Here is a 22965-nt window from a genome sequence, read left to right on the forward strand (position 1 = left end):
TGCTGGGATTACAGGCTTGAGCCACTGCACCTGGCCCCCCCTTTTTTTTGAGACAAAGTCTCACTCTGTCACCTAGGCTGGAGTACAGTGAGTGGCACAATCATGGCTCCCTGCAGCCTTGACCTCCCGGGCTCAAGTGATCCTCCTGCCTCAGCCTCCTGAGTAGCTGGGACTACAGACCTGTACCACCATGCCTGGCCTGTCTTTGGATCTTGAGTGTATCTAAGAGTATAAGCCTTGGTTCAGTGTCATGGTCCACTCAGATATGACAGCAACAAACACCCAAAGGGGCTTTAGGAGAGCTCTAGGTGGGAGAGAGATGTAGCAGGGGCCTAGAACTCAAATACTGGAGGGGGAAGTGATGAGGCAAGGATGGAATGCACTTCAAGATTCTTACCTCCTCCGAAGCCTAAAATGCTGCTGCACTTGAGCTTTGATACTGTCTAGAGGTTTGAAGTGCACTGGACTGTCACTCCTTGCTATAGACCAGGAATTCTCAAATATTCGAATCCCGTGTCTTAGCAATCACTGTCAAGGGACTGAGCTCTTAACATGATGGAAACCAAACTCTCTCTCCTATTTTTTTTTTTCAACGAACAACACTGATGTGTTTACAGACACTTTGTCAGCATAGTTATGATTTTTTGTGAGTTTCAAGAGCAAGATCAATTGCTGAAAAGTTATTGGACGTAAATGTAATTGCTACAGAACATCAAAGTAATTTGTTGATAGGCAAGGGAACCAGAATTGGGAGAAATGTGGGATGTTCGTGCTTAGTCCTAGTGAGCTGAAGGTCACAGATGGAAATTGGGGGTGGGTGTAAGGAGGGTGGTTAGGAAACAACACGTGACACTTGCAGATGGGCAAGAGTGTTGAAAAAGGGCCAATGCTAAGTAATGAAAAGGCAGTACACTACAGCAAGTGAGTGCTCAGGCACTGCCATGGACTCTCAGGATGGCCTTGGGAAAGTTAGCAAAAATATTTGGAACCTATTTTCCTCATGTGTAAAATGGGGAACATAATGCCTGGGATGTGTAGTAAGTGTTTAATAAATATCACTTAATGTTATTACTATCTTTAATTATTCTAAAATCTTACACTTTTCTACTGCTATAAATCTAAATTCACTAACTATGGTTGCATTTGAGCCCCATTCCAAGGGAGGCTTATTGCTTAAATATAAAAGTAACATGAGGATGGTTTCATCTCCAAGGAACTCTTATAACAAGGGACCTGAAGACAGATTCCCTGTCAAGTCCCAGCGTAGTTTTTTTGTGTGTGTGCTTTGGAAGAAGAATGATAGTAACATACTCTTCATAATTAATTTAAAAACTGGCAATATTTTTCAGTTCTACCTGTCTTTTAGATTTCACAGACTGTTTTAATCTTGATGAAATCCTTTCTAATTGTGGAGTTATAATGATTGACTTCAATGCCTCTCCTTATTGACTGTGAACTTTGTGAGGACAGAGACTGTGGCATCTTCATCTCTGGATTCTCACACTTGGTATTGCTAAGGCTGGCTCGGAGTATGCACTTTGTGAATGTATTGGGAATAAATGCAGTACTTCAGCTTTTTGACTTAAGGTGCTTTCATGTGTCCCAGTCCTAGAAGAATTCATGCTAAGTCTAAGGGAAATCAAAAGAAGATCTAAAAGAGATAAAAATTTACTGATAGTTCTATCAGTTCTCAGCTAGATTTTTATAAGATGTCAATTTGGAGAAGAGTATGAATTTAATGGATTAATAGAACATCAAGGTTGGTATATAGGCACATTCCTAGTGAGCAGAAGGTCACAAATGGATGGAAATTGTGACATAGCTAGAAATGTAAGGACCATTAACAATAACTTTGGAATTCCCCTCTGAATCCCACAGTAGACCACTCTCATTGGGAAATGAAGGCTAGCCTTTGAAATAGAGATTGAAGAAATCAATCAGGGAAAGATAGCACCAGAGAATACATCCAGAAGAAAAGCAGAAGCTTTTCTTTTCTTCATATCAGGGGTTTATTGCTTCCTATACAGATTGATTTCTGTGTTTAATATTAGGACATGCTTTGGGAATAATGAAAAACATTAAGTTCTACAGGCTGATTGAATTCCACTTAAAATCTTACAATTCGTGTTTGTCACCTGGATATCTATAGGTCTTATTCACTAGGTTTTATTGTCCAGCTACTGTAACTAGCCGTGATAATGTGCACATTTGAGTAGCAGACTTCAGATTAATTTTCCTTTTTCAGGAAGTAAAGTCCTGCAAGGATGTCTTGTTCTTTTACTGGAAATCAAAGGGATGATGAACTTTCCTTTGCCTATTGGGGGTGGAGGTAGCCCTGGACAGTTATAGATAGTGTGAGACAGCACTTTAACCACTAGATGCAAGAAACTTGGAATTGATTTGTCTTGTAACTGCTTCCACAGGCCATTACCCATTCTCTAACCCTTTGAAACATCCTTAGACATGATGGGGTTAGTAAACCTCACACAGAATTCACTATGGAAATTAAATATGCTGGATTTCTCTGGAATTATTTATTCTGTAAAATCCTAGGACTCCTAGGGACCACATCTCTTTGATTTTGGTATTCTAAATTCTCATTTCCTCTATTTTGTCATCTCATTATATAGGACCATATTCTGTCACTGCACTTTGCAAAGAGAAGGGTGAGCTGTTAAGGAAACATAGTTTGTACCAAGTTTTCTATATCATCTTTTGTACTTACATACGTTTAATTTGATTGAACAAATACCCAATGCTTTGTGTCTGTGGTGCACAGTTCTAGATGTTTTAGGATATAGAAAATGGAATAAGCCTTCCCTGACCTGAGGAAGCTTACATTCTAGTGGAAGAATAAGAAAAATGCACATAAAGGGCAAGGTTTAGTAGGGGTAATCCAGGAAGACTTCTTGGAAACAGTAGCATAGGTATATAAGGAAATCCAGTGTACTTTTTAACTCTTATACCAGACTCTCTGGATTCAAATCTTTGATCTACTACTTACTAGCTGGTTGATCTTGGGCTACCTTTCTGTGACTCAGTTTTTTCATCTATAAAGTGAAGATAACATCAGATCATACCTCAAAAAGATCTGAGAATCAAATAAATTACTTGCTGCAGAGGGCTTCAAGCAGGGCCTTTCCAGTAGTCTGGGATAATGGGGGACCCAGGGGAGGGCTTTAAGTGGAAGGACAGATCAAGTCAGTGTATAAGATCATATTGGCCGCTGGTTGAGGATGGACTAGAGGGGGCAAAAATGGAGACCATGGAGGAAGAGGTGGTTGCAGGAATTGAGGTGAAAGGGCCTGAGCTTGAGGCCTGGCATTGAGGATTGATAGGAGCAGGCAAGTGTGAGCGATAGTACAGAGATGGGATCCAAGGACAGACAGGCTATGGATGCTGGTCAGATGGGCCCAAACCAGGGCAGAGAAGGAAGAGATGTTATGAAAATTGACTTGGCAACCATCATTTGCAAGAATAGATTGATGATATTCATGCTTGAGTATTTTGTCATATAACTGGGATTTTCTCTGCTAATATCCAGGTAAATATGAATACCTGGCTTTCTACTCCTTTCAGAGGATTGTTATACAATAAATGTAGAAATTTAATTCTACCGAATTTTTGTTGTTTCAACCAAGGAAGGAGAATGTTGCATTCTGTTGATAAATAAGGGAGGGAAATTAACAAACATTTAATTACCTGCCTGATACTGATCAGCAGAATTCTTACATGGCTTAGGGATTCTGGAGGAAAGGGTTGTGGGAAGGGCACTCAGTTTGACCATGGAAGAGGAAGCAGATTGCTTTGGGGCTTCATGTACAACCCAGGAAAATGCTGGGGGACAGGATGTAGAAGACTGCATCTGAGAGGGTAGCTAGAGAGCTTTCCTGGGCAAGAGTGAATGTGAAGACTGTTACAAAAGCTTAGGTGGTGTTGTCCAGAGAATGTAGTGGTTATAAACTGAATTCTAAAGTTTCCCACTTATTCATATACTCACTTTCACATCAGTTGGGCCTCCAAAATAGTTTAGAGAGCTTTTAGAGTAATCACTTCAGAGTTTAGTAAGAGAGAAAGAAAGTGGGTAGTGTAGCAAGAGAGAGAAAGATCACCTTCCTTGAGAGTTGAAAAGCACTACAGAGGAGATGGTGAAGCAAATGTTTACAGACTGATTTTCCAGTGCTGTCAGGTACTAGCTATGTAACTTCAGACAAGCTACTTAAACTCTGAGTCTCAGTACCCTCATGTGGGAAATGGGAGTAATAGCACCTATCGAACAGGGCTGTTGTAAGGATTAAATGGTGACTGGTGAAATACACAGGACCTAGTATGTATGTAGTAATCTCAGTAAATGTTGGTTATTTTGGCTCTACCTCTGCTGCCACTGCCCTACTTCAAGGCCCCAACCTCTCCCAGCTGAACTCCCTGGGTCTTCTAACTGAAGTGCTTCTCAAAGGTTAGTGTGCATAGACATGGCTTAGAGAACTTGATGCCGTGATGATTCTGATTGTAAATGTCCGGGGCATCCCTAGAACTTGCCATCTTCTGTGAAGCTTCTAGTTCGGTATTGATTACTCTCTTGCTCCTTGCCCTGAATCAGTGGATTTATACAGGTGCCAGTCTTCCCCACAAGCCTGTGTACTGCCAGGGTGTGGCAGGGACAGGGGTTGAATTGCTGAGATTTCAGAACTGGCAGGAGCACAGAAGGGTTTTATGGACTTAATTGGAATAAGACTGGGATTAATCGTTTAATGGATTGCTGATCTGTTTTAGAGCCTGCAGAAATTTTTGCTGGACCATCTAGAAACTTGAAATATTCTGCCGGAATGTTCAGGGATGCCAGAAATCTTCTGTTTCTTTAGTATTCCTTATTGTCTCAGACTAAGAGAACATGGCATATGAATTCCCAAAAGGGGGAAATCAGTAAGAAATAAATACCCTTTTAAATCTGACTTTGTTTCTTTACAGATCTGGGTTTGCCTTTTTTTTTTTTTTTGTACCTATCTTTTTGGAACAGGATTAGGATTAGCTGGGTGAGAGGAGGTGTTCAGCAAACTTTGACTGACCATTTGCATTTTTACAGGTAAGACTCAGCGTTCCCTCATTCATTTATTCATCCACCAAACATTTATTCAACATGGGTTTTCTACCAGGCACAGTTTAGGGTGCTAGGAATATAATAAGTGACAAAATTGGCCTGACCCTGTTCTCAGAAGGGGCCACAAAATATGCGCCTGTGCTCAGAATGCACCTCAGCTTTGGTCTAGGAAAGACTGGGCATTTTTCCTATGCAGGTATGTGTGTATGTGTATGTGTGTGTGCGTGCTTCCGTGGAATTGAATTCATTTTCTTCATTGCTTGGATTCCCTCACAACGTTGCTCAGGTCAGGGTCTATGCTTGTGCAGTGAGAGCTTACTGAAAGAACTAAGGTTAGAGAAAAGCACAGCCAGTCAGTAGGGATACCTCAAAAACACCAGGATGCCTGATTCTGTTCCTGGATCTCTTTTGGAGCATGACTTTGCCACCTGCCTTTCCTGGCGTATTGTGTGGTGTATGGCATGCATATTACGTAATCCAGGGTAGATTAATTTACATTCTTGATTTTATCCGTTGGAAAGTTATATTCCCTTAAGATGGATGAGTAACTGATAAAATATTGTCTTATGAGTTGTAATTTTTGAAGGAATTTTGATTGAAAATAAATTGGAAATTTCCACTGACTTGGTTGATATGTTTATATCATACACATTTAACATCATTACTGTCTACTTGAGAATTGTAAATATTTCATTCTTTCTCACTGATTAAATGCCTTTAATAAACCTTATATGAGAAGAGAAGATGACTTCACTCACATTGATGAAATGTGCCATAATGCATTTTCCCCTATAAACTTAAAACAAATTCCTGGAACCATATTGAGATTTGAAAGACCATTTTCCTTTGCTTGAGCAATTGTTTATAAAGAGTGTGTACGTGTCTCTCTCTATAGAAAGACAGAGTTGATCCCTGATAGTGCGCAGCAATTTTTATAACTACAAATATATGATGTGATTATCTTCCACAATAGCATTTTCAATACTTTGAGGTTTTTACTTTAAAATAAACAAATATTGTAACCAAAGTAATTTCCAAAGATGTATTAGTCTCTGCATTCTGCTTTTCTTCTGACCTTCTCTGGTTTTCTTTAAAATTCCATGTAAACATTTTAAATGATGTTTACATGAGTCAAACACTTTCTGGCCATTACTGCACTGGGAGGCCACAGAGTTTTCCTTCTCTCTGTCAGTCTGGCTAAGCTGACTGACAGACTGGGTGAGGGAGGACAGACTGATCTGCAGAGCACATTTCTGGGTGCTGCTGAAATAGTACTCATTCTGACAAATCGCTGATTAGGCCTGCCAGGAACTGCCTGTGATTTAGGCAACCCCACAGAGATTCCTGGGTTCTAGAGCACTAACTAGTTAACTTTAACCTCTTCAGATGTGGAAGAGTGAGGATATGTTCTCTCTTAGTCTCTCTTTATGAAAGATAGAATATTGTTCATGATCATACTTTTTGCACCATTAGAAATTACTGCTAACATTTTCAACTTAATTCTGCTCAATTAGGCCCAGAAACTCCAATCCTTGCATTGCTCTTTCTCTGGGACTTTTAATACACCTGCCCATTGCCTGCTGAAGATTCATTCCAGCCTCTTGGCTTCTCTACTTTTTTTCTCAGTGAGCTTTCCCCGCATCCCTGCCCCAACTTCTTCACTTAGTCAATCTTTACATCACAGTTCTACACGTCAAGTACTGTGGCTGATATTCTTAGTGTCTCTTGTTCTCCTTGGTGCTCAGAAACACTCGGAGCAAGGACTGATCTGATCACCCCCTTTCCCCATTCCTACATGTGAGCTGCTGTGTGTTATTGGGGACAATGTCACTTCTGCGCAGATCATTACCACTACAGAGTTATCCTCTTCTGCCACATGTTGCACATTACGTGGGCATACATTAGGTGCCATGATACCCTGACTCTGCACCTAGACCTGAGACAGCACTTATTCATGACATGTTAGACTTACCTGGTAGGCCCACTGCATGGAGATTGGTCTCCACACAGTTCTCTCATTGTTGCAACAACAGGTGATGTGAAGAAACCTCTCTGTATTGCCAAATTTTTGCCATCACTGCCCCCTCTGAGAAGACTGCATCCTTCTCACAGTCTTTTAGATTTTATACTGCTATTAACAATCTCTAATGAAAGCCATAATTTATTGGGTGGTTGCTATGAGTCAGTCATAGTGCTAGCCACTTCATATACATTAACTTAATTCTCATAAAAACCTTGGCATGTAGGTATTATAACCCCCATTTTAAAGTTGAGATAATTGAGACTCACAGAAGTTAAGGACCAAAGGTCACACGTCTACAAACAGGTAGAGAGTTGGGATTTAAACCCAGGTCCAATTGATTCCAGAGCCCAGTCTCTTCACTCTTCAACACTGGTGTCCACATTGTTTTTGAGAGGAGTTTCTTAATTCTGAATGGCACACATACTAATTGTAACAAACTTTAAAAATATAAAAAAAATTTACTTGCTCATTGTTCTATCACTAAAAGACACCTTGTGAATGCTTTGCTTTCATTTCTCATTCTGTTTTATACACAATATTGCATTTGATCATTTGCTTAACATGATTGGGTTCATATAGCACATACAATCCTGTAACCTTTTCCAGACAACATTATAAGAAGTATTTTTCATAATACAGATTCTCTGAAAACATGCTTTTCACTAGCCTCTGCATTGATTACAAAACATGAAAAATCTACTGGGGAGTGTCACAAATGAGATATTCCATGAAATAAGAAATGTAATCTGGGGTGGGAGGATAAAGGGAGCTTGGACTCCTAGTCCTGGGCAAATGTTACTCTATTTGAAAATGAAGAATGCCACAAATATAGACATTTCACATGGAACTGCACTAAAATTCAACTTTAAAAGGCAGAACAGGCAAAGGTGGATGAGTACAAGTTATTTATCTGAATTTGTGAAGGATTTGTTGGAAAGGACATCAGCCCTGAGATATGTAAGTAAACTCATGAATTACAGTGCTTTAGTCTTTATTTTAAACTCTTTCCTAGTCCCCTAGGTTTGCATTCAGAAAGTCATGATCTTGCAATTCTTGCTCCTCAGCCTGGTTTCTCTCCTTCCACGGCTGTCAGGTGTAGTAAAAGTTTGGCATTGTAAAGTAGTCCATGGATGGTGGAAGATTTAATACCTTGAACCTAACCCCATAGTAAATGGGTCCTGGACTCATTCTCAGAACATGTTCCACTTTCACTTTTTATTTTTATTTTTACTTTTATTTGAGATGGTCTCACTCTGTCGCCCAGGCTGGAGGGCAGTGGTGCCATGTCATCTCACTGCAACCTCTGCCTCCCAGGCTGAAGTGATCCTCCCACCTCAGCCTCCACAGTAGCTGGGTCTACAGGTGCGCACCATCATGCCCAGCTTATTTCTTATATTTTCACCATGTTGCCCAGGCTGGTCTTGAACTCCTGGGCTCAAGCTATCCTCCTGCCTTGACCTCCCAAAGTGCCGGGATTGCAGGTGTGAGCCACTGCACCCAGCCAGGACATGCTTCACTTTGATTCTAATTCAGGATTACAACTTTAGTGTCATTTAGTCCTGAAATATTTGTTCTGGGAGATATGGCACATGACATGTATGTCACATAGGTCCCAGATAGAACTCCTGCAACATGTTTCAGGAACATTAGCAACAGGAGCCCAGATTTTGATCAGTAAGTCACTTGTCTCTAGAAAAGGTTGGTATTGCTGTGCAGCTTGAGCTGTAAGTCTGATATTTGGGTCTTGGAAGTTTTGAGACTGAGAGAGTTAGACTGAGGATTCTTTTGACTGTGGGCCTTATCCCAATTAGACACTGATACATCTATATTATCATAGTAGTCATGCCGGAAAGTATATATCTAAGTGATTCTCAACTACAGAGAGCCAATGATGAATTAAATCCACCTATTCAGTGTGTTTTCTTGTAAACTAAAACAAATATCTATGTATGTATAGATGTGTGTGTACACACACATCTATCATACGTTTTTCCAGAAAATTAAAAATGGATGAGAACAACACTCCCCACAAAACCTCTTAGAAGAAATGTTTGCAAGTGTGACCCTCCTGACCTTTATATTATACTTCAGTAATACAATTTGATGGGATTTTAGATTATTTCCCATTGATTTTGGAAAAATGTACTTATGTAAACAGGTATTTCCAACCAATTAATTATTATTTTGCATAGGAGGGCTGACTATTCTTGGCCTGAGAGCTTTTAATTAGCCTTACTCTTTTTCAATCTTTCCATGTTCTTTCACCAACATAAGTTTCTGAATCTGTTGTTTTAGAATGAATTACTGAGTGGAGAAGGTGCAAAGTCCATTAGCAGTTAGGTGTTTGAGCCTACCTTGCCCAGTAGGTAAGGAGAGTGGTCAGGTGTTTATCTGTGGATTTTGAGTGTGTGCTCTGTGTGAAGCTGTGTGCTGTTGGAGGTATCAAAGATATGTAAAGCATGGCTCCTGTCTTCAAAGAACTTGTAAACAAATTTTGTTGCCCCAAAACACAGAAAGGGCTATATTAAACACACACACATACTCTCTCTCTCTCTTTTTTTGTCTCTTTCCATGGTAAAACTTCAAAATTTTAATGCCTCTTTTATCATAAATCAAATTTCAGTTTATGTTGTCTCTTCTCTGCTATATGTATGTGTTTACCATTATTGATTAGCCTGAATACAGTAGCTTTATAATAAGCTTTGATGTCTAGTAGGCACACCCTTTATATTGCTGTTGTTCTTCAAAGTTATTGTAGATATTTTGGCCCTTTACTTTCCACAGGAATTTTGTAATTAACTTGTGAAGTTACATAGAAAAACAAAGCAAAGCAAAACAAAAAAACTTACTGGTCTGATCAGAATTATGTTAATTTGTACATTAGTTGGGAAGATCTGATAAATTGATGATATTGAGACATCCCTTACACAGACTTCGCATTGTCACTGCATTTATTTTATGTGATTCAATAAAGCCTTATTATTTCTAGTGTAGTATTTCTGTGCATTTTTGTTAAATTAGCTACTAAGCACTGTATAGTTTCCTTTCTATATGAAGGAACCTATAAATGTTATTTAAGAACATGAAAAACGGGTTTGAATAATTGTAGAGAGAGAACTTTTCTTGATGGAAATATATACCATAAAGATGTATAAATGTAATTTTAATAAATTACAATTAGATTACTGAAGCTTTTGGAATTTAAAATTAATTTTTATAGTAAATCATTTTGAAATATTTTCCAATTTTCTTTGGGGTTTCTTCTTTGACCCACAGATTGTTTAGAAGTATGACATTTAACTTCCAAATATTTGAGGGGTTTCCAGATATTTGTGTGTTTAGTATTACTAATTTAATCCTGTTGTGGTCAGAGAACAAAATCTGTGTGATTTTAATGCTTTAAATTTATTGAAACAGTAGATGTTGAATCTTATTGAATGTTCCATATACAGTGGAAGATAATGTACGTTCCATAGCTGCCTGGATGTGGTGTTCTGTAAATATTATTGCTGGTAATGTTAAGTCTTCGATATCCTTACTTATTTTCTCTTTATTTATTCTATTGATTACTAAGGGGAGTATTTAAATTACCAACTCTTAATTGTGGATTTATTTATTTCTTCTTTCATTTATGTCCGTTTTTACTTCACTGTAAAGCTTTGTAGTTAGATGTAAACATATTTAGGGTTGTTAAGTTTTCTTGATTGACTTCCTTTATCATTATGAAATGTCCCTTCTTTTCCCTAGTGATATATTAATCCTAGAGTCTACTTTGTGTAATATTAATATAGTCACCCAAATCTTTTATTATTAGGGCTGAGTGGTATATATGTTTTTATCCCACTTTTTTGTAGTTAAGTTTATTTTTTTATTTTATTTTTTAAAATTTTATTATTATACTCTAAGTTCTAGGGTACATGTGCACAATGTGCAGGTTTGATATATAGGTATACATGTGTCATATTGGTTTGCTGCACCCATCAACTCGTCATTTACATTAGGTATTTCTCCTAATGCTATCCCTCCCCCAACCCCCCACACCTGACAGGCCCCAGTGTGTGATATTCCCTGCCCTGTGTCCAAGTGTTCTCGTTGTTTGATTCCCACCTATGAGTGAGAACATGCGGTGTATGGTTTTCTGTCCTTGTGATAGTTTGCTGAGAATGATGGTTCCCAGCTTCTTCCATGTCCCTGCAAAGGACATGAACCCATCCTTTTTTATGGCTGCATACTATTCCATGGCGTATATGTGCCACATTTTCTGAATCCAGTCTATCATTGATGGACATTTGGGTTGGTTCCCAGTCTTTGCTATTGTGAATAGTGCTGCAATAAACATATGTGTGCATGTGTCTTTATAGTAGCATGATTTATAATCCTTTGGGTATATACCCAGTAATGGGATTGCTGGGTCAAATGGTATTTCTAGTTCTAGATCCTTGAGGAATCATCACACTGTCTTCCACAGTGGTTAATCCCACTTTTAACCTGTGTCTTTATAATTAAATTGAGTTTCTTATAGACTATACATATAGTTTGGTCTTGCTTTTTAAAAATCTAATCAACAATCCTAAACTACATTTGTGTGTTTAGTCCATTGATAATTTGTATTATTATTATTATTATTATTATTTTGAGACGGAGTCTCACTCTGTCACCAGGCTGGAATGCAGTGGCACGGTCTCGGCTCACTGCAATCTCAGCCTCCTGGATTCACGCCATTCTCCTGCCTCAGCCTCCTGAGCAGCTGGGACTACAGGTGCCCACCACCACACCTGGCCAATTTTTTGTATTTTTGGTAGAGACCGGGTTTCACTGTGTTAGCCAAGATGGTCTCGATCTCCTGACCTCATGATCCACCCACCTCAGCGTCCCAAAGTGCTAGGATTACAGGCGTGAGCCACCATGCCCGGCTGATAATTTATATTATTATGAGTATGTTTTGATTTAAGTCTACCATCTTACTATATGTTTTCTGTTTGTCCTATTTGATTGCTGTTTCCATTGTCTTCTTTTTTCTGCTTTCTTTTGGATTAAATGAGCTTTTAATTAGTATTCCATTTTATATCTTTTTTGATTTATAATCTATATCTGTGCCTTTTATTTGTTGTCTAGGCAGTTTGTCATATACATCTTTAATTTATTACAGTCTGCCTTTTATTTGTTGTCTAGGCAGTTTGTCATATACATCTTTAATTTATTACAGTCTGCCATGGATTAATATTGTGCCACTTCATGTATAATGTAAGAAGCTTACAACAGCAGATTTCTATTTTCCACCCTCCCGTCCTTTGTGCTATCATTGTCACGGGTTTTACTTCAGCATATATTATAAACTCTAGAATATTTTGCTTTTACATCAATTATCTTTTAAAGAAATAAATTAAAGAAGAGAAACATTCTTTTATATTTATGAACATATATATTCTTGCCAGTGCTTTTCATTCCTTTGTGTAGATCTGAGATTCCACCTGGGATCATTTTCCTTCTACCTGAAGTACTTCCTTTAATATTTCTATTAAAGCTGGTATGCTTCTCATTGACTTCTTTCAGATTTTGTTCACCTGAAAATATCTTTAGTTTTCTCAAAGGGTGTATTTTTGCTGGATGTAGAATTCTAGGTTGATTTTCCACCCCCTTCTTCCCAGCACTTTAAAGATGTTTCATTGTCTTTTGGTTTGAGTTGTTCTGATGGGAAGCCAGAGAGAAAACATTATTTTTCCTCCTGTATTAAATGTATCTTTTATTTCTGTTTGTTTTTAAGATTTCTGTTTAAAATTGGTTTTCAGCAATTTGTTTTAGTTTTTCTTTGTGTTTATTTTATTGGGTTCACCAATATTCTTGGATATATGAGTTTATATTTTTCATCCAGTATGGCAAAAAAATTGGTAATTATTTTTCCAAAAAATATTTTTGCCTCCCTCTTCTGGGAATCTAGTTACTTATATTTTAGATTGCCTGATACCATCCCCCACTGAGAGAGACTCTGCTCCTTTTCCTCTACTCTGGCTGGATACAACTCAAATGTCTTCCACCTAGGCATGAACTGTGGTGGTTATTTAGTTTTGTATTCATACCATTTGTTCTCTCCCTGGTAGTTTTGATCTTTGACTGGTCTTGTAGAATGTCACCTTGCAGGCCGGGCGCAGTGGCTCACGCCTGTAATCCCAGGACTTTGGGAGGCTGAGGCGGGCGGATCACGAGGTCAGGAGATGGAGACCATCCTGGCTAACATGGTGAAACCCCGTCTCTACTAAAAATACAAAAAAAAAAAAAAAAAAAATGTACCCGGCGTTGTGGCAGGCCCCTGTAGTCCCAGCTACTCGGGAAATTGAGGCAGGAGAATGGCATGAACCCAGGAGGCAGAGCTTGCAGTGAGCCGAGATCGTGCCACTGTACTCCAGCCCTGGCGACAGAGTGAGACTCTGTCTCAAAAAAAACAACAAAAAACAAAAAACATGTGTGCAGATTTCTGGAACTCTTTTTCCCCCAGAGCTCCCTTCTTTCTGATACTCTGCTCCACAAATTGTAACCATCTTTCTTGGTTTTCTGAACTCTTATGTCTGTTTCCTAAAACTTAATGAGACCACTTTATTCTGGTTGAGATCCTTCTCCCTCAATCATGGTCTGGAAGTGCCCTCAGGTAGAAATCTGGGATTTCTGTGGAGCTCTTCTCATTTTTGCTCTTATCTCAAAGATCACAGGCATGTGCTACCTGCTTTCCAGTGTCTTAGAACAGGCATTTCCTATAATTTGTCCAGTTTCCTAATTGTTCATGGCAGGGGGACTGTTCCCACATCAGTTATTCTAGAGTGATAAGCAGCAATCCTGTCTTAGTCTGTTTTCTGTTGTTATAACAGAATACCTGAGACTGGGTAATTTATAAAGAAAAAGGGTTTATTTAACTCAAGGTTCTGCAGGATGAGAAGTTCAAGGGGATGGCCCTAGCTTCTGGCAAGGGATTTTGCGCTACATCACAACATGGCAGAGAAAGTCTAAGGGGAAGGGGACATGTGCAAAACGTGAGGCAAGCAGGAGGAGGAACTTAAGCTTCTAACAACCGAGTCTCTCAGAAATTAATCCATTCCCCTGAGAAGTAATCCTGTATCAAGAGAGTGAGAACTCACTACCAGGAGAATGGCACCAAGCCATTCATAACCCAAACCTTCTCACTAGGCTCCACCTTCCAGCATTGCCTCTTTTTAAGGATCAAATTTCAACATGAATTTTGGTGGAGACAGGAAACCACAACCAAGCCATAGCAGACCTCTGTAACTTTTTGTTGCTATTGTATGTTTTAAAAATATTTCCTAGTTTTGGTTGCTGGTATGTAGGAACAAATTAATTTTTAAATATTAATCTTGTACACAGCAACCTTGCTGGACTATTTTATTTCTAATAATTTGCAGAATTTCTTAGGTTTTCTATGTAGATAATCAGAGTGTTCATGAATGCAGACAGTTTTATTTTTCCTTTCCAATAATTATCCATTGTATTTACTTTTCTTGCCTTAAGGCATTGGTTAGCACCTTTAGCACTGTGTTAAGTGTTTTAGCAACCACTCTTTTTTTTCCTGAAGCTAAAAAATTCCTTTAATGTTCTACCTTTAGGAGGTTTGTGTGTTTCTGGTTGACATATTTTATCAGGTTAAGGAACTTCCTGTCTATTCCTAGTCTGTTAAGAATATTTTCAAAAATCGTATGTGTGTATTAAATTACATCAAATGTGTTTTTCTGAATCTACTGAGATGATCACATGCTTTTTCTCTTTTTAACTGGGATGTTGAATTATGTATTTTTTCTAATGTGAAAGTATCCTGATATTTCTGGATTAACTCCACTTTCTTAATACCCTGCTGGTTTGGGTTTTTACAATTTATTTAGAACTTTTTCATATGGATCATAAACAAAACTGACATAAAATTTCTCTTTTTGATGCTGCCTTTCTCTGGTTTGGTATGAAGAATATACTAGCATTATAAAATAGATTGGGTAATTTCTCTTTTTATGTGTTTTCTAGTGTAATCTGCATGGGATAGGAGATACCTATCAGTTCTCTAAATGTTTAGAAGCATCCATTTGCGAAATCATCAGGTTTTGTTTAAATTTGTTTAGGTTATTTTCTGTGGATGGATTTTTAACTACCAAATTTATTTATTTAGATTTGTAGAGTTTATTCAGGTTTTCTTTGTATCCTTAAATAGGTTTGGGTAAAATTCATTTTCCAAGGCAGTATCCCATTTTATCTGTTTCTCTGTTTTCAAATTTATGGGTATAAAGTTGATCATACTGCTTTTTACTATGTTGTATTTATAATATGCCCTTTCATTCCAAAATGTGTCCTCTCCCATGTTTCTTGATTAATCTTGTATAACAATGCTTTATTTATTTCACTACTTTTTATTTTAAGAAAGCATTTTAAGATTTCTGTTTTATCTTTATTTTTATTGCATTATTTTCTGGTCCTATCTATTATTTTCTTCTCCTTTCTTTAGCTTTACTTTTATTTTTAAATTATTTTGTTTACTAATTTATTAATTTTGTTTGTTTGTTTGTTTGTTTGTATGAAATGGAGTCTCACTCAGTCGCCTAGGCTGGAGTGCAGTGGTGCGATCTCAGCTCACTGCAATCTCTGCCTCCCAGGTTCAAGCAATTCTCCTGCCTCAGCCTCCAGAGTAGCTGGGATTATAGGTGCCTGCCACCACGCCCAGCTAAGTTTTGTATTTTAGTAGAGAGAGGGTTTTACCATGTTGCCGAGGCTAGTCTCGAACTCCTGACTTCAGGTAATCTGCCCGCCTCGGCCTCCCAAAGTGCTGAGATTACAGGCGTGAGCCACTGCGCCCGGCCAACTTACTAATTTTGTTTACTAACTTGTTTACTAGTTTTTGTTTACTTTTTTTCCGAATAGGCATTTAAGACTAAAAGCTTTGGTACGACTTTAGCTGCATTTTACTTTAATATATTTGTAATATGTGGTATACTTGTAATACTTTAGTTCTGAGTATTTTCTGCTTTTCAGAGCTATTTAGGAAGTTTTGTTATTTTGAATGTTCAAATCGATCAGGTTTTGTATTGTCTTTTTATTATTGATTTCTAATTTAATTGTATTTGGGCCAGAAAATATGGTCTATATGATAATATTCTTTGGTATGTATTGATCTTTTTTATGGCTCAGAATGGCTTAGCTGTTTTTTGTGCTCTGAGATTTCACTGTGATATTTCTAGGTGTGGTTTTATTTTGATTTATCCAGATTAGGTCACATTTTCCATTCTGGAAAATTTAAAATTATCTCCTTACTGCTCATCTCCCCTTGCTATTATGCCCATCTGGAACCCCTCTTAGATATATACTGTGCCTTCCCATTTTGTCCTTCATGTCTCATAACCTCTTGTTTCATATTTTCTAACCCATTTCTCCTACTGTATGGCAAGTTTCCTCATAGCTCTGTTCCACTTACTAATTTCCCTATCTGATGTTTCACATTGTTCAATCCATCTTTTAAAAATTAGTTTCATTGAATATATCTATTTATATAATTTCTAATTCATCTTTGTCCACATCTATTTGAAGTTCTTGGGGGATTCATACTGTTGGGGTATGTGTGTCCCTTATTTTGGGGATTGATAGATTATTATTATTATTATTATTATTTTAGTATTTATTGATCATTCTTGGGTGTTTCTTGGAGAGGGGGATTTGGCAGGGTCATAGGACAATAGAGGAGGGAAGGTCAGCAGATAAACACGTGAACAAAGGTCTCTGGTTTTCCTAGGCAGAGGGCCCTGCCGCCTTCCGCAGTGTTTGTGTCCCTGGGTACTTGAGATTAGGGAGTGGTGATGACTCTTAACCAGTATGCTGCCTTCAAGCATCTGTTTAACAAAGCACATCTTGCACCGCCCTTAATCCATTTAACCCTTAGTGGACACAGCATATGTTTCAGAGAGCATGGGGTTGGGGGTAAGGTTATAGATTAACAGCATCCCAAGGCAGAAGAATTTTTCTTAGTACAGAACAAAATGGAGTCTCCTATGTCTACTTCTTTCTACACAGACACAGTAACAATCTGATCTCTCTTTCTTTTCCCCACATTTCCCCCTTTTCTATTCGACAAAACCGCCATCGTCATCATGGCCCGTTCTCAATGAGCTGTTGGGTACACCTCCCAGATGGGGCAGCGGCCGGGCAGAGGGGCTCCTCACTTCCCAGACGGGGCGGCAGGGCAGAGGCGCCCCCCACTTCCCAGACGGGGCGGCTGCCGGGCGGAGGGGCTCCTCACTTCTCAGACGGGGCGGCCGGTCAGAGACGCTCCTCACCTCCCAGACGGGGTGGTGGCGGGGCAGAGACACTCCTCAGTTCCCAGACGGGGTCGTGACCGGGCAGAGGCGCTCCTCACATCTCAGACGGGGCGGACGGGCAGAGGCGCTCCCCACATCCCAGACGATGGGCGGCCGGGCAGAGATGCTCCTCACCTCCTAGACGGGATGATGGCTGGGAAGAGGTGCTCCTCACTTCCCAGACTGGGCGGCCGGGCAGAGGGCCTCCTCACATCCCAGACGATGGGCAGCCAGGCAGAGACGCTCCTCACTTCCTAGACGGGGTGGCGGCCGGGCAGAGGCTGAAATCTTGGCACTTTGGGAGGCCAAGGCAGGCGGCTGGGTGGTGGAGGTTGTAGTGAGCCGAGATCACGCCACTGCACACCAGCCTGGGCAACATTGAGCACTGAGTGAGCGAGACTCTGTTTGCAATCCCGGCACCTCGGGAGGCCGAGGCTGGCAGATCACTCGAGGTCAGGAGCTGGAGACCAGCCCGACCAACAAGGTGAAACCCCGTCTCCACCAAAAAATACGAAAACCAGTCAGGCGTGGCGGCGTGCGCCTGCAATCCCAGGCACTCAGCAGGCTGAGGCAGGAGAATCAGTCAGGGAGGTTGCAGTGAGTCGAGATGGTGGCAGTACAGTCCAGCCTCGGCTTGGCATCAGAGGGAGACCGTGCAAAGAGGGAGACGAGGGAGAGGGAGAGGGAGACCGTGCAAAGAGGGAGACGGGAGTGAGAGAGGGGGAGGGGGAGGGGGAGAGATTATTTCCTTATGTATTTTCTAATTTTGAATGGTGAGCCCATCTTCAACAGTGCCTTATTTGTGGAAATTCTGTGGAATCTGTCTTTAGAAAGTATGTCTCCAGAAGGGGTTTGTCTTTGCTTTTTCTGGAACCCCAAGGTTGATTCAGTATGGTGGTGTCTTTTCTCCTGTACCCAGAGAACATACTGAGACAGACAAGCTTCCTGTTTTCTTCTTTTGTTGGTAGGAGGATTTTTTTTTCAATGTAGTGTTAGCCTCTGGGAGTCCTGGCTACATGTAGGGAGAGGTGGTGAGTTTTAATTCCACTTTGCTGTTTGGGTTATTTTTTATCCAATTTTTCTTTTCAATGTAATGTTAGCCTCTGGGAGTTCTGGCTCTACATAGGGAGAGGTGGTGATTTTTAGTTTCACTTCCCTGTTCAGGTTATTTTTTATCTAGGAGAGCATTAACACCAAGCACGGGTTCATATTTTGTGCTCAGTACCTTTCCAGTGTTTGACTCCCTGAACTTTCCCTTACTTAGAGAACATTTAAAGGATGTTTGCTATATTTTAATCACTTTTTTGTAACACATATGTATTGGGATGCCATTGACATATACCTTGAGGCTTTGGCCTTGAGGTGATGTGTGAGTCTAATTGTACAGCTCAAAGCAGAGGACTTCAGTGATTTCAGGGCTATTGTTTTATATGTCAAGGATTTCTGTGAACATCAACAATAATGCAAATTTTTCCCTTTTGTGGCATGTACACGCTTGGCATGAAGCTTTCAAACTGCATCTGTCTTCATTTCCTTAAATTTTCTCAAAGTTAGTGAAAGTTAAATGAATTTAAGGGTATGGAATTAAAACATAAATTAAGGGTATGGAATTAAAATACAAATATTTGGGGGTTTTTTTGGTTAAGTGGTGTAACCACAGAATGTTTTTGTAACTTTTACAAATATATTCATTTGTAATGTTATTATCAAAAATATTCATTGGGGATTATGCAATAAAGCAAGTCTTCAACATCTACATAACATATGAGAGTGTTATTGGTACTTAATGAAAGCCTATCTTTAAAAGAAGTAGACATTCCTTGAGGGAAAAGTGTTACACAATTGAGAATTTTGATTAGTCTTATTGCTTTACTGTGATTCACCATAGACTGATCTCTTAGTAAAATGTTGCTTCACTTTGATTTCAGGAGTCTTCCTATGTCACTGAGTAATGAATGAAGATGAGAGGGAAAAAGAGAAGAGGTATGCATTCATAACTGACTGACATTTCTGTCAAAGCCCTCTCCCTCGTCCTCTGTTCCCGTTTCACATCTAGCAAAATGCTACTTCCTCAGGGAAGCCTGATTCACTCAGAGAAATGTGGTTTCTCCAGTGTTTTTTTTTCATAACTCTCAGCTCCAGCTCTATTATAATACTTAGCACATTACCTATTTACCTGACAGCCCTCTTCCTCAAACTGTGTCCTCCATGCCTTGCACAGTGCCTGCCCAGAGCTGACTCTAAGGGTTGTCAAATGACTGACAAGTATACGGTCCCTGATATTTTTAGAAGACAGTTTTTGAGCCTTGGCTTGCCTACAGCTTAAATTCATTTGTGTTTGAGAAGATAAATTAACTTATTTTTCCAGATCAAACTTCTAAAATAAATTCAAGTACACTGATCAAAAAGTTTTTGTCAAAAGTTTGCAGTATGATCTGTGGTATCCAATGGATACATTTGATACATTGTGGAATGGCTAAATCCAGCTAATTGATATATGCATTACCTCACATACTTACCTTTTTCTGATGAGACCACATAAAATCTACTCTCTTAGCAATTCTCAAGTGTACAATATGCTGTTATTTACTGTAGTCACCATGATGTGCAATAGAACTCTTGAACTTACTCTAACTGAAATCTTATATCCTTTGTCCAACATCTCCCCACTCCTTCATCTCTTACTTTTGATGAAGGTTCATAGCTAGATTCTGCCTCTATCTTTGCTACCCACTTTATTCTGTTTGTAACAAACAACCATAGCGATCTTGTAAAAACCTAACATGTCACTCTCCTGCTTAAAAGCACTTCATGGGCTGGGCACGCTGGCTCACACCTGTCATCTTGGCACTTTGGGAGGCTGAGGTGGGTGGATCACCTGAGGTCAGGAGTTCAAGACCAGCCTGGCCAACATGGTGAAACCCCGTCTCTACTAAAAATACAAAAAATTAACTGGGTGTGATGGCAGGTACCTGTAGTCCCAGCTACTCGGGAGGCTGAGGCAGGACAATGGCTTGAACCTGGAAGGCGGAGGTTGTAGTGAGCTGAGATTGCGCCACTGCACTCCAGCCTGGGAGACAGAGCAAGACTCCATCTCAAAATAATAATAATAATAAGAAGAACAATAATAATTAAAAGCACTTCATGTTTTACTCAGCATAAAATACCAACTTCTTACCATATACCCTACATGATCTGGCCCTTCCTGTCTCTCAGGCTTCGCTTCCTACTGCTTTAACCCCTGGTCATCCCACTGCAGCCACTCTGGGATCTTGTCATCTCTTTAAATAGGCAAAATGATTTCCTGTTTCATGTTGCACTTACTGTTTCATCTCCCTGAGACGGTTTGGTCCCATGTCTTCACATGGTTGCTTTCTTGTCAATCAAATCTTAGCTCAGATGTTACCTTCCTAATACCTTCCTAGTAAGGCTTTTCTTGATCACCCGATCTTACGAATTATTGTACTTGCAGATACCTGAAACTGTCTGTTCCGTTGTCTATGTGTTGATTATCTGTCTACGCTGCCCCATCAGTCTGTAAGATACAAAAGAACAGTCACCTTATTTTTCTTGTTTATGCTGTATCCTAAACCTGTAAAGCAGAATATGACCCATAGCAGGAGCTCTGTAAACATTCGTTAAATAAATGAATAAAAGAGGTTCAGTTTAACAACAGGTACTGAATCCCTGCCATGACCTAAGTACCATGTTAGACGTTGGGGATATGATGAAGAACTGGATATGATGCACACCTTAGAGAATAAACAAAAACAAGTTCATGGGTAATAATAAAGTAGAAAAGTCCTTTATGATTTATTTATAAAACACAGTGGTTATCCTTTCTTGGCAATATATGAACTCACCTCTGTTTTTTATTTCTTTGAATGAAGTCTAGGAGATGAAAGTTATGAGATGGAACTGGAAGGCAATGGAGAAATTTCTTCAGAAATTGACTATGGAAGAGTGTCATGGGTTGTTTCTTGAGTTTGAAGAGCTATGCCTAGAATTGAGTTTCCAAGCTGGGACAGTGGTCAGGATCACTGATCCTGAGGCATTTATGCAGTTGGCATGGTTTACTTTTCATGTTACTCCTATTTCACACCCAGTTACACACCCTATTTTCATTCCCTCATCAGTGAGGGCTCTAAAGCTCTCTTTATGCATGGCCTCCCTCTTACCCAACTCTACTCCTAGGAAAGAGTCAGAGACTCATGCCTGTCAAGAAAGCAATAGCCACTGTCAACATTATCCTTGTCATAGGATTTTACATTTTTAATAGAGATCAAAGTTGTATGCTATGGGTCTCATTTTTCTGTGAGGAGAAGGAACTAATGTTTATTGACATGAAGCATTAAAATCACTTGAGATTGGAGGGCTGTGTTAGTGAAGTCCCTTTGCTAGTGAAGTTAGTGGAGTAGGGTGGAGTTGGGGAGGTAGAGAGGAGCACATGTTGACAGCAAAGACTAAGCACAGGAGCAGAAACACACTTCTCATTGAGGAAACCAGAAAACCCTGAAGAATGTGATAGGACAGATGGGGGAGAGGACAGTACCAGGAGCTTTGAAGAGATAAAAGATAAGGCTTGAAGATATTCTAGTTAAGGAACCTTGCGCAAAGCTTAAATAGATGAAGCTAAAGAGTGGAATTTCATAATTTAGTTAGGACTAGGGAAGGGCTTTGGGAGTCTGGATCTGCTTAGAGCCCCTTGACTTACCTGGCAGATTATGGATACTGGGTTTTGGTAGAATTCAAGAGGAAAAAAAGAACTAGAAGTTGAAAAATCATAAAATTGTTGGACAGGTCATAATGTGTGTGGTAGAAATTGAGTTGGATGATCTTCAAAGTCTTTTTCAATTCCAAACACTTCTGGGTTTATGATCATTTATATACAATTAGTTAGCCAACATCAGATCCTTCATTAGCACTCAGCATTTTCTCATAAGAGTCTTTTCTATAAATTAAGTATAACTTTGAAAAATCTAATACCCATAGCTAATCATTTTAATGTGACACTGTTCTGTACTTTCTTCCTTTTTCTAAAAAGGCAAAGTCAATCCAAAAAGCTCTCAAAGGAAATTAAACTGTATTCCATCATTTCCTACCTATGATTACTTCAACCAAGTGACGCTACAGGTAAGAGGGCTTTTGTTCTTTGATTACTTCATATGTTGAATACATGTAATAGAAGACAAAGAATAGTGTTTGTCAAAGTGTGATTAGGAGATCATATGCATTAGAATCAACCAGGGAGCTTGATAACTTAAATCGTCTGAATCAGACTCTCAAACCTGTTAGGGCCGGGAGTTTGCATTTCTCTCAAGCTCCCTGGATGCTTCCTATGCCAACTGAGTTTTGAGAACCACTGATTTTGAGTGACAACAAACACAAACAAGTCTTCGCATAGGTTAGTGGCAAGTTAAGTGGTTATCTGGTAGACTAGTTCAACATAGATGGTTATACTCTAATGAATTAGCCTTCAAGTAGTTTCTCCCCCCTCAAGAATGTAAGGT

At 39.3% G+C, this 22965-nt stretch overlaps 1 protein-coding gene across 7 annotated transcripts in view; it reads left to right on the plus strand.

The window, feature by feature from the left end:
* Window positions 1–22965, plus strand: part of PASD1 (PAS domain containing repressor 1) — a 113937-nt gene that overhangs the window by 19035 nt on the left and 71937 nt on the right. For all 7 annotated transcript variants that reach the window (XM_034950160.2, XM_055106420.1, XM_055106417.1 and 4 more), the window contains exons 2-3: window positions 19384–19438; window positions 22500–22588. In XM_034950160.2, coding sequence (XP_034806051.1) covers window positions 19411–19438; window positions 22500–22588 — 117 coding nt within the window. In that variant the 5' untranslated portion in view covers window positions 19384–19410. The remainder of the gene's footprint in view (window positions 1–19383; window positions 19439–22499; window positions 22589–22965) is intronic.

This window comes from Pan paniscus, chromosome X (assembly GCF_029289425.2).
Source record: "Pan paniscus chromosome X, NHGRI_mPanPan1-v2.0_pri, whole genome shotgun sequence".
NCBI lineage: Eukaryota > Metazoa > Chordata > Mammalia > Primates > Hominidae > Pan > Pan paniscus.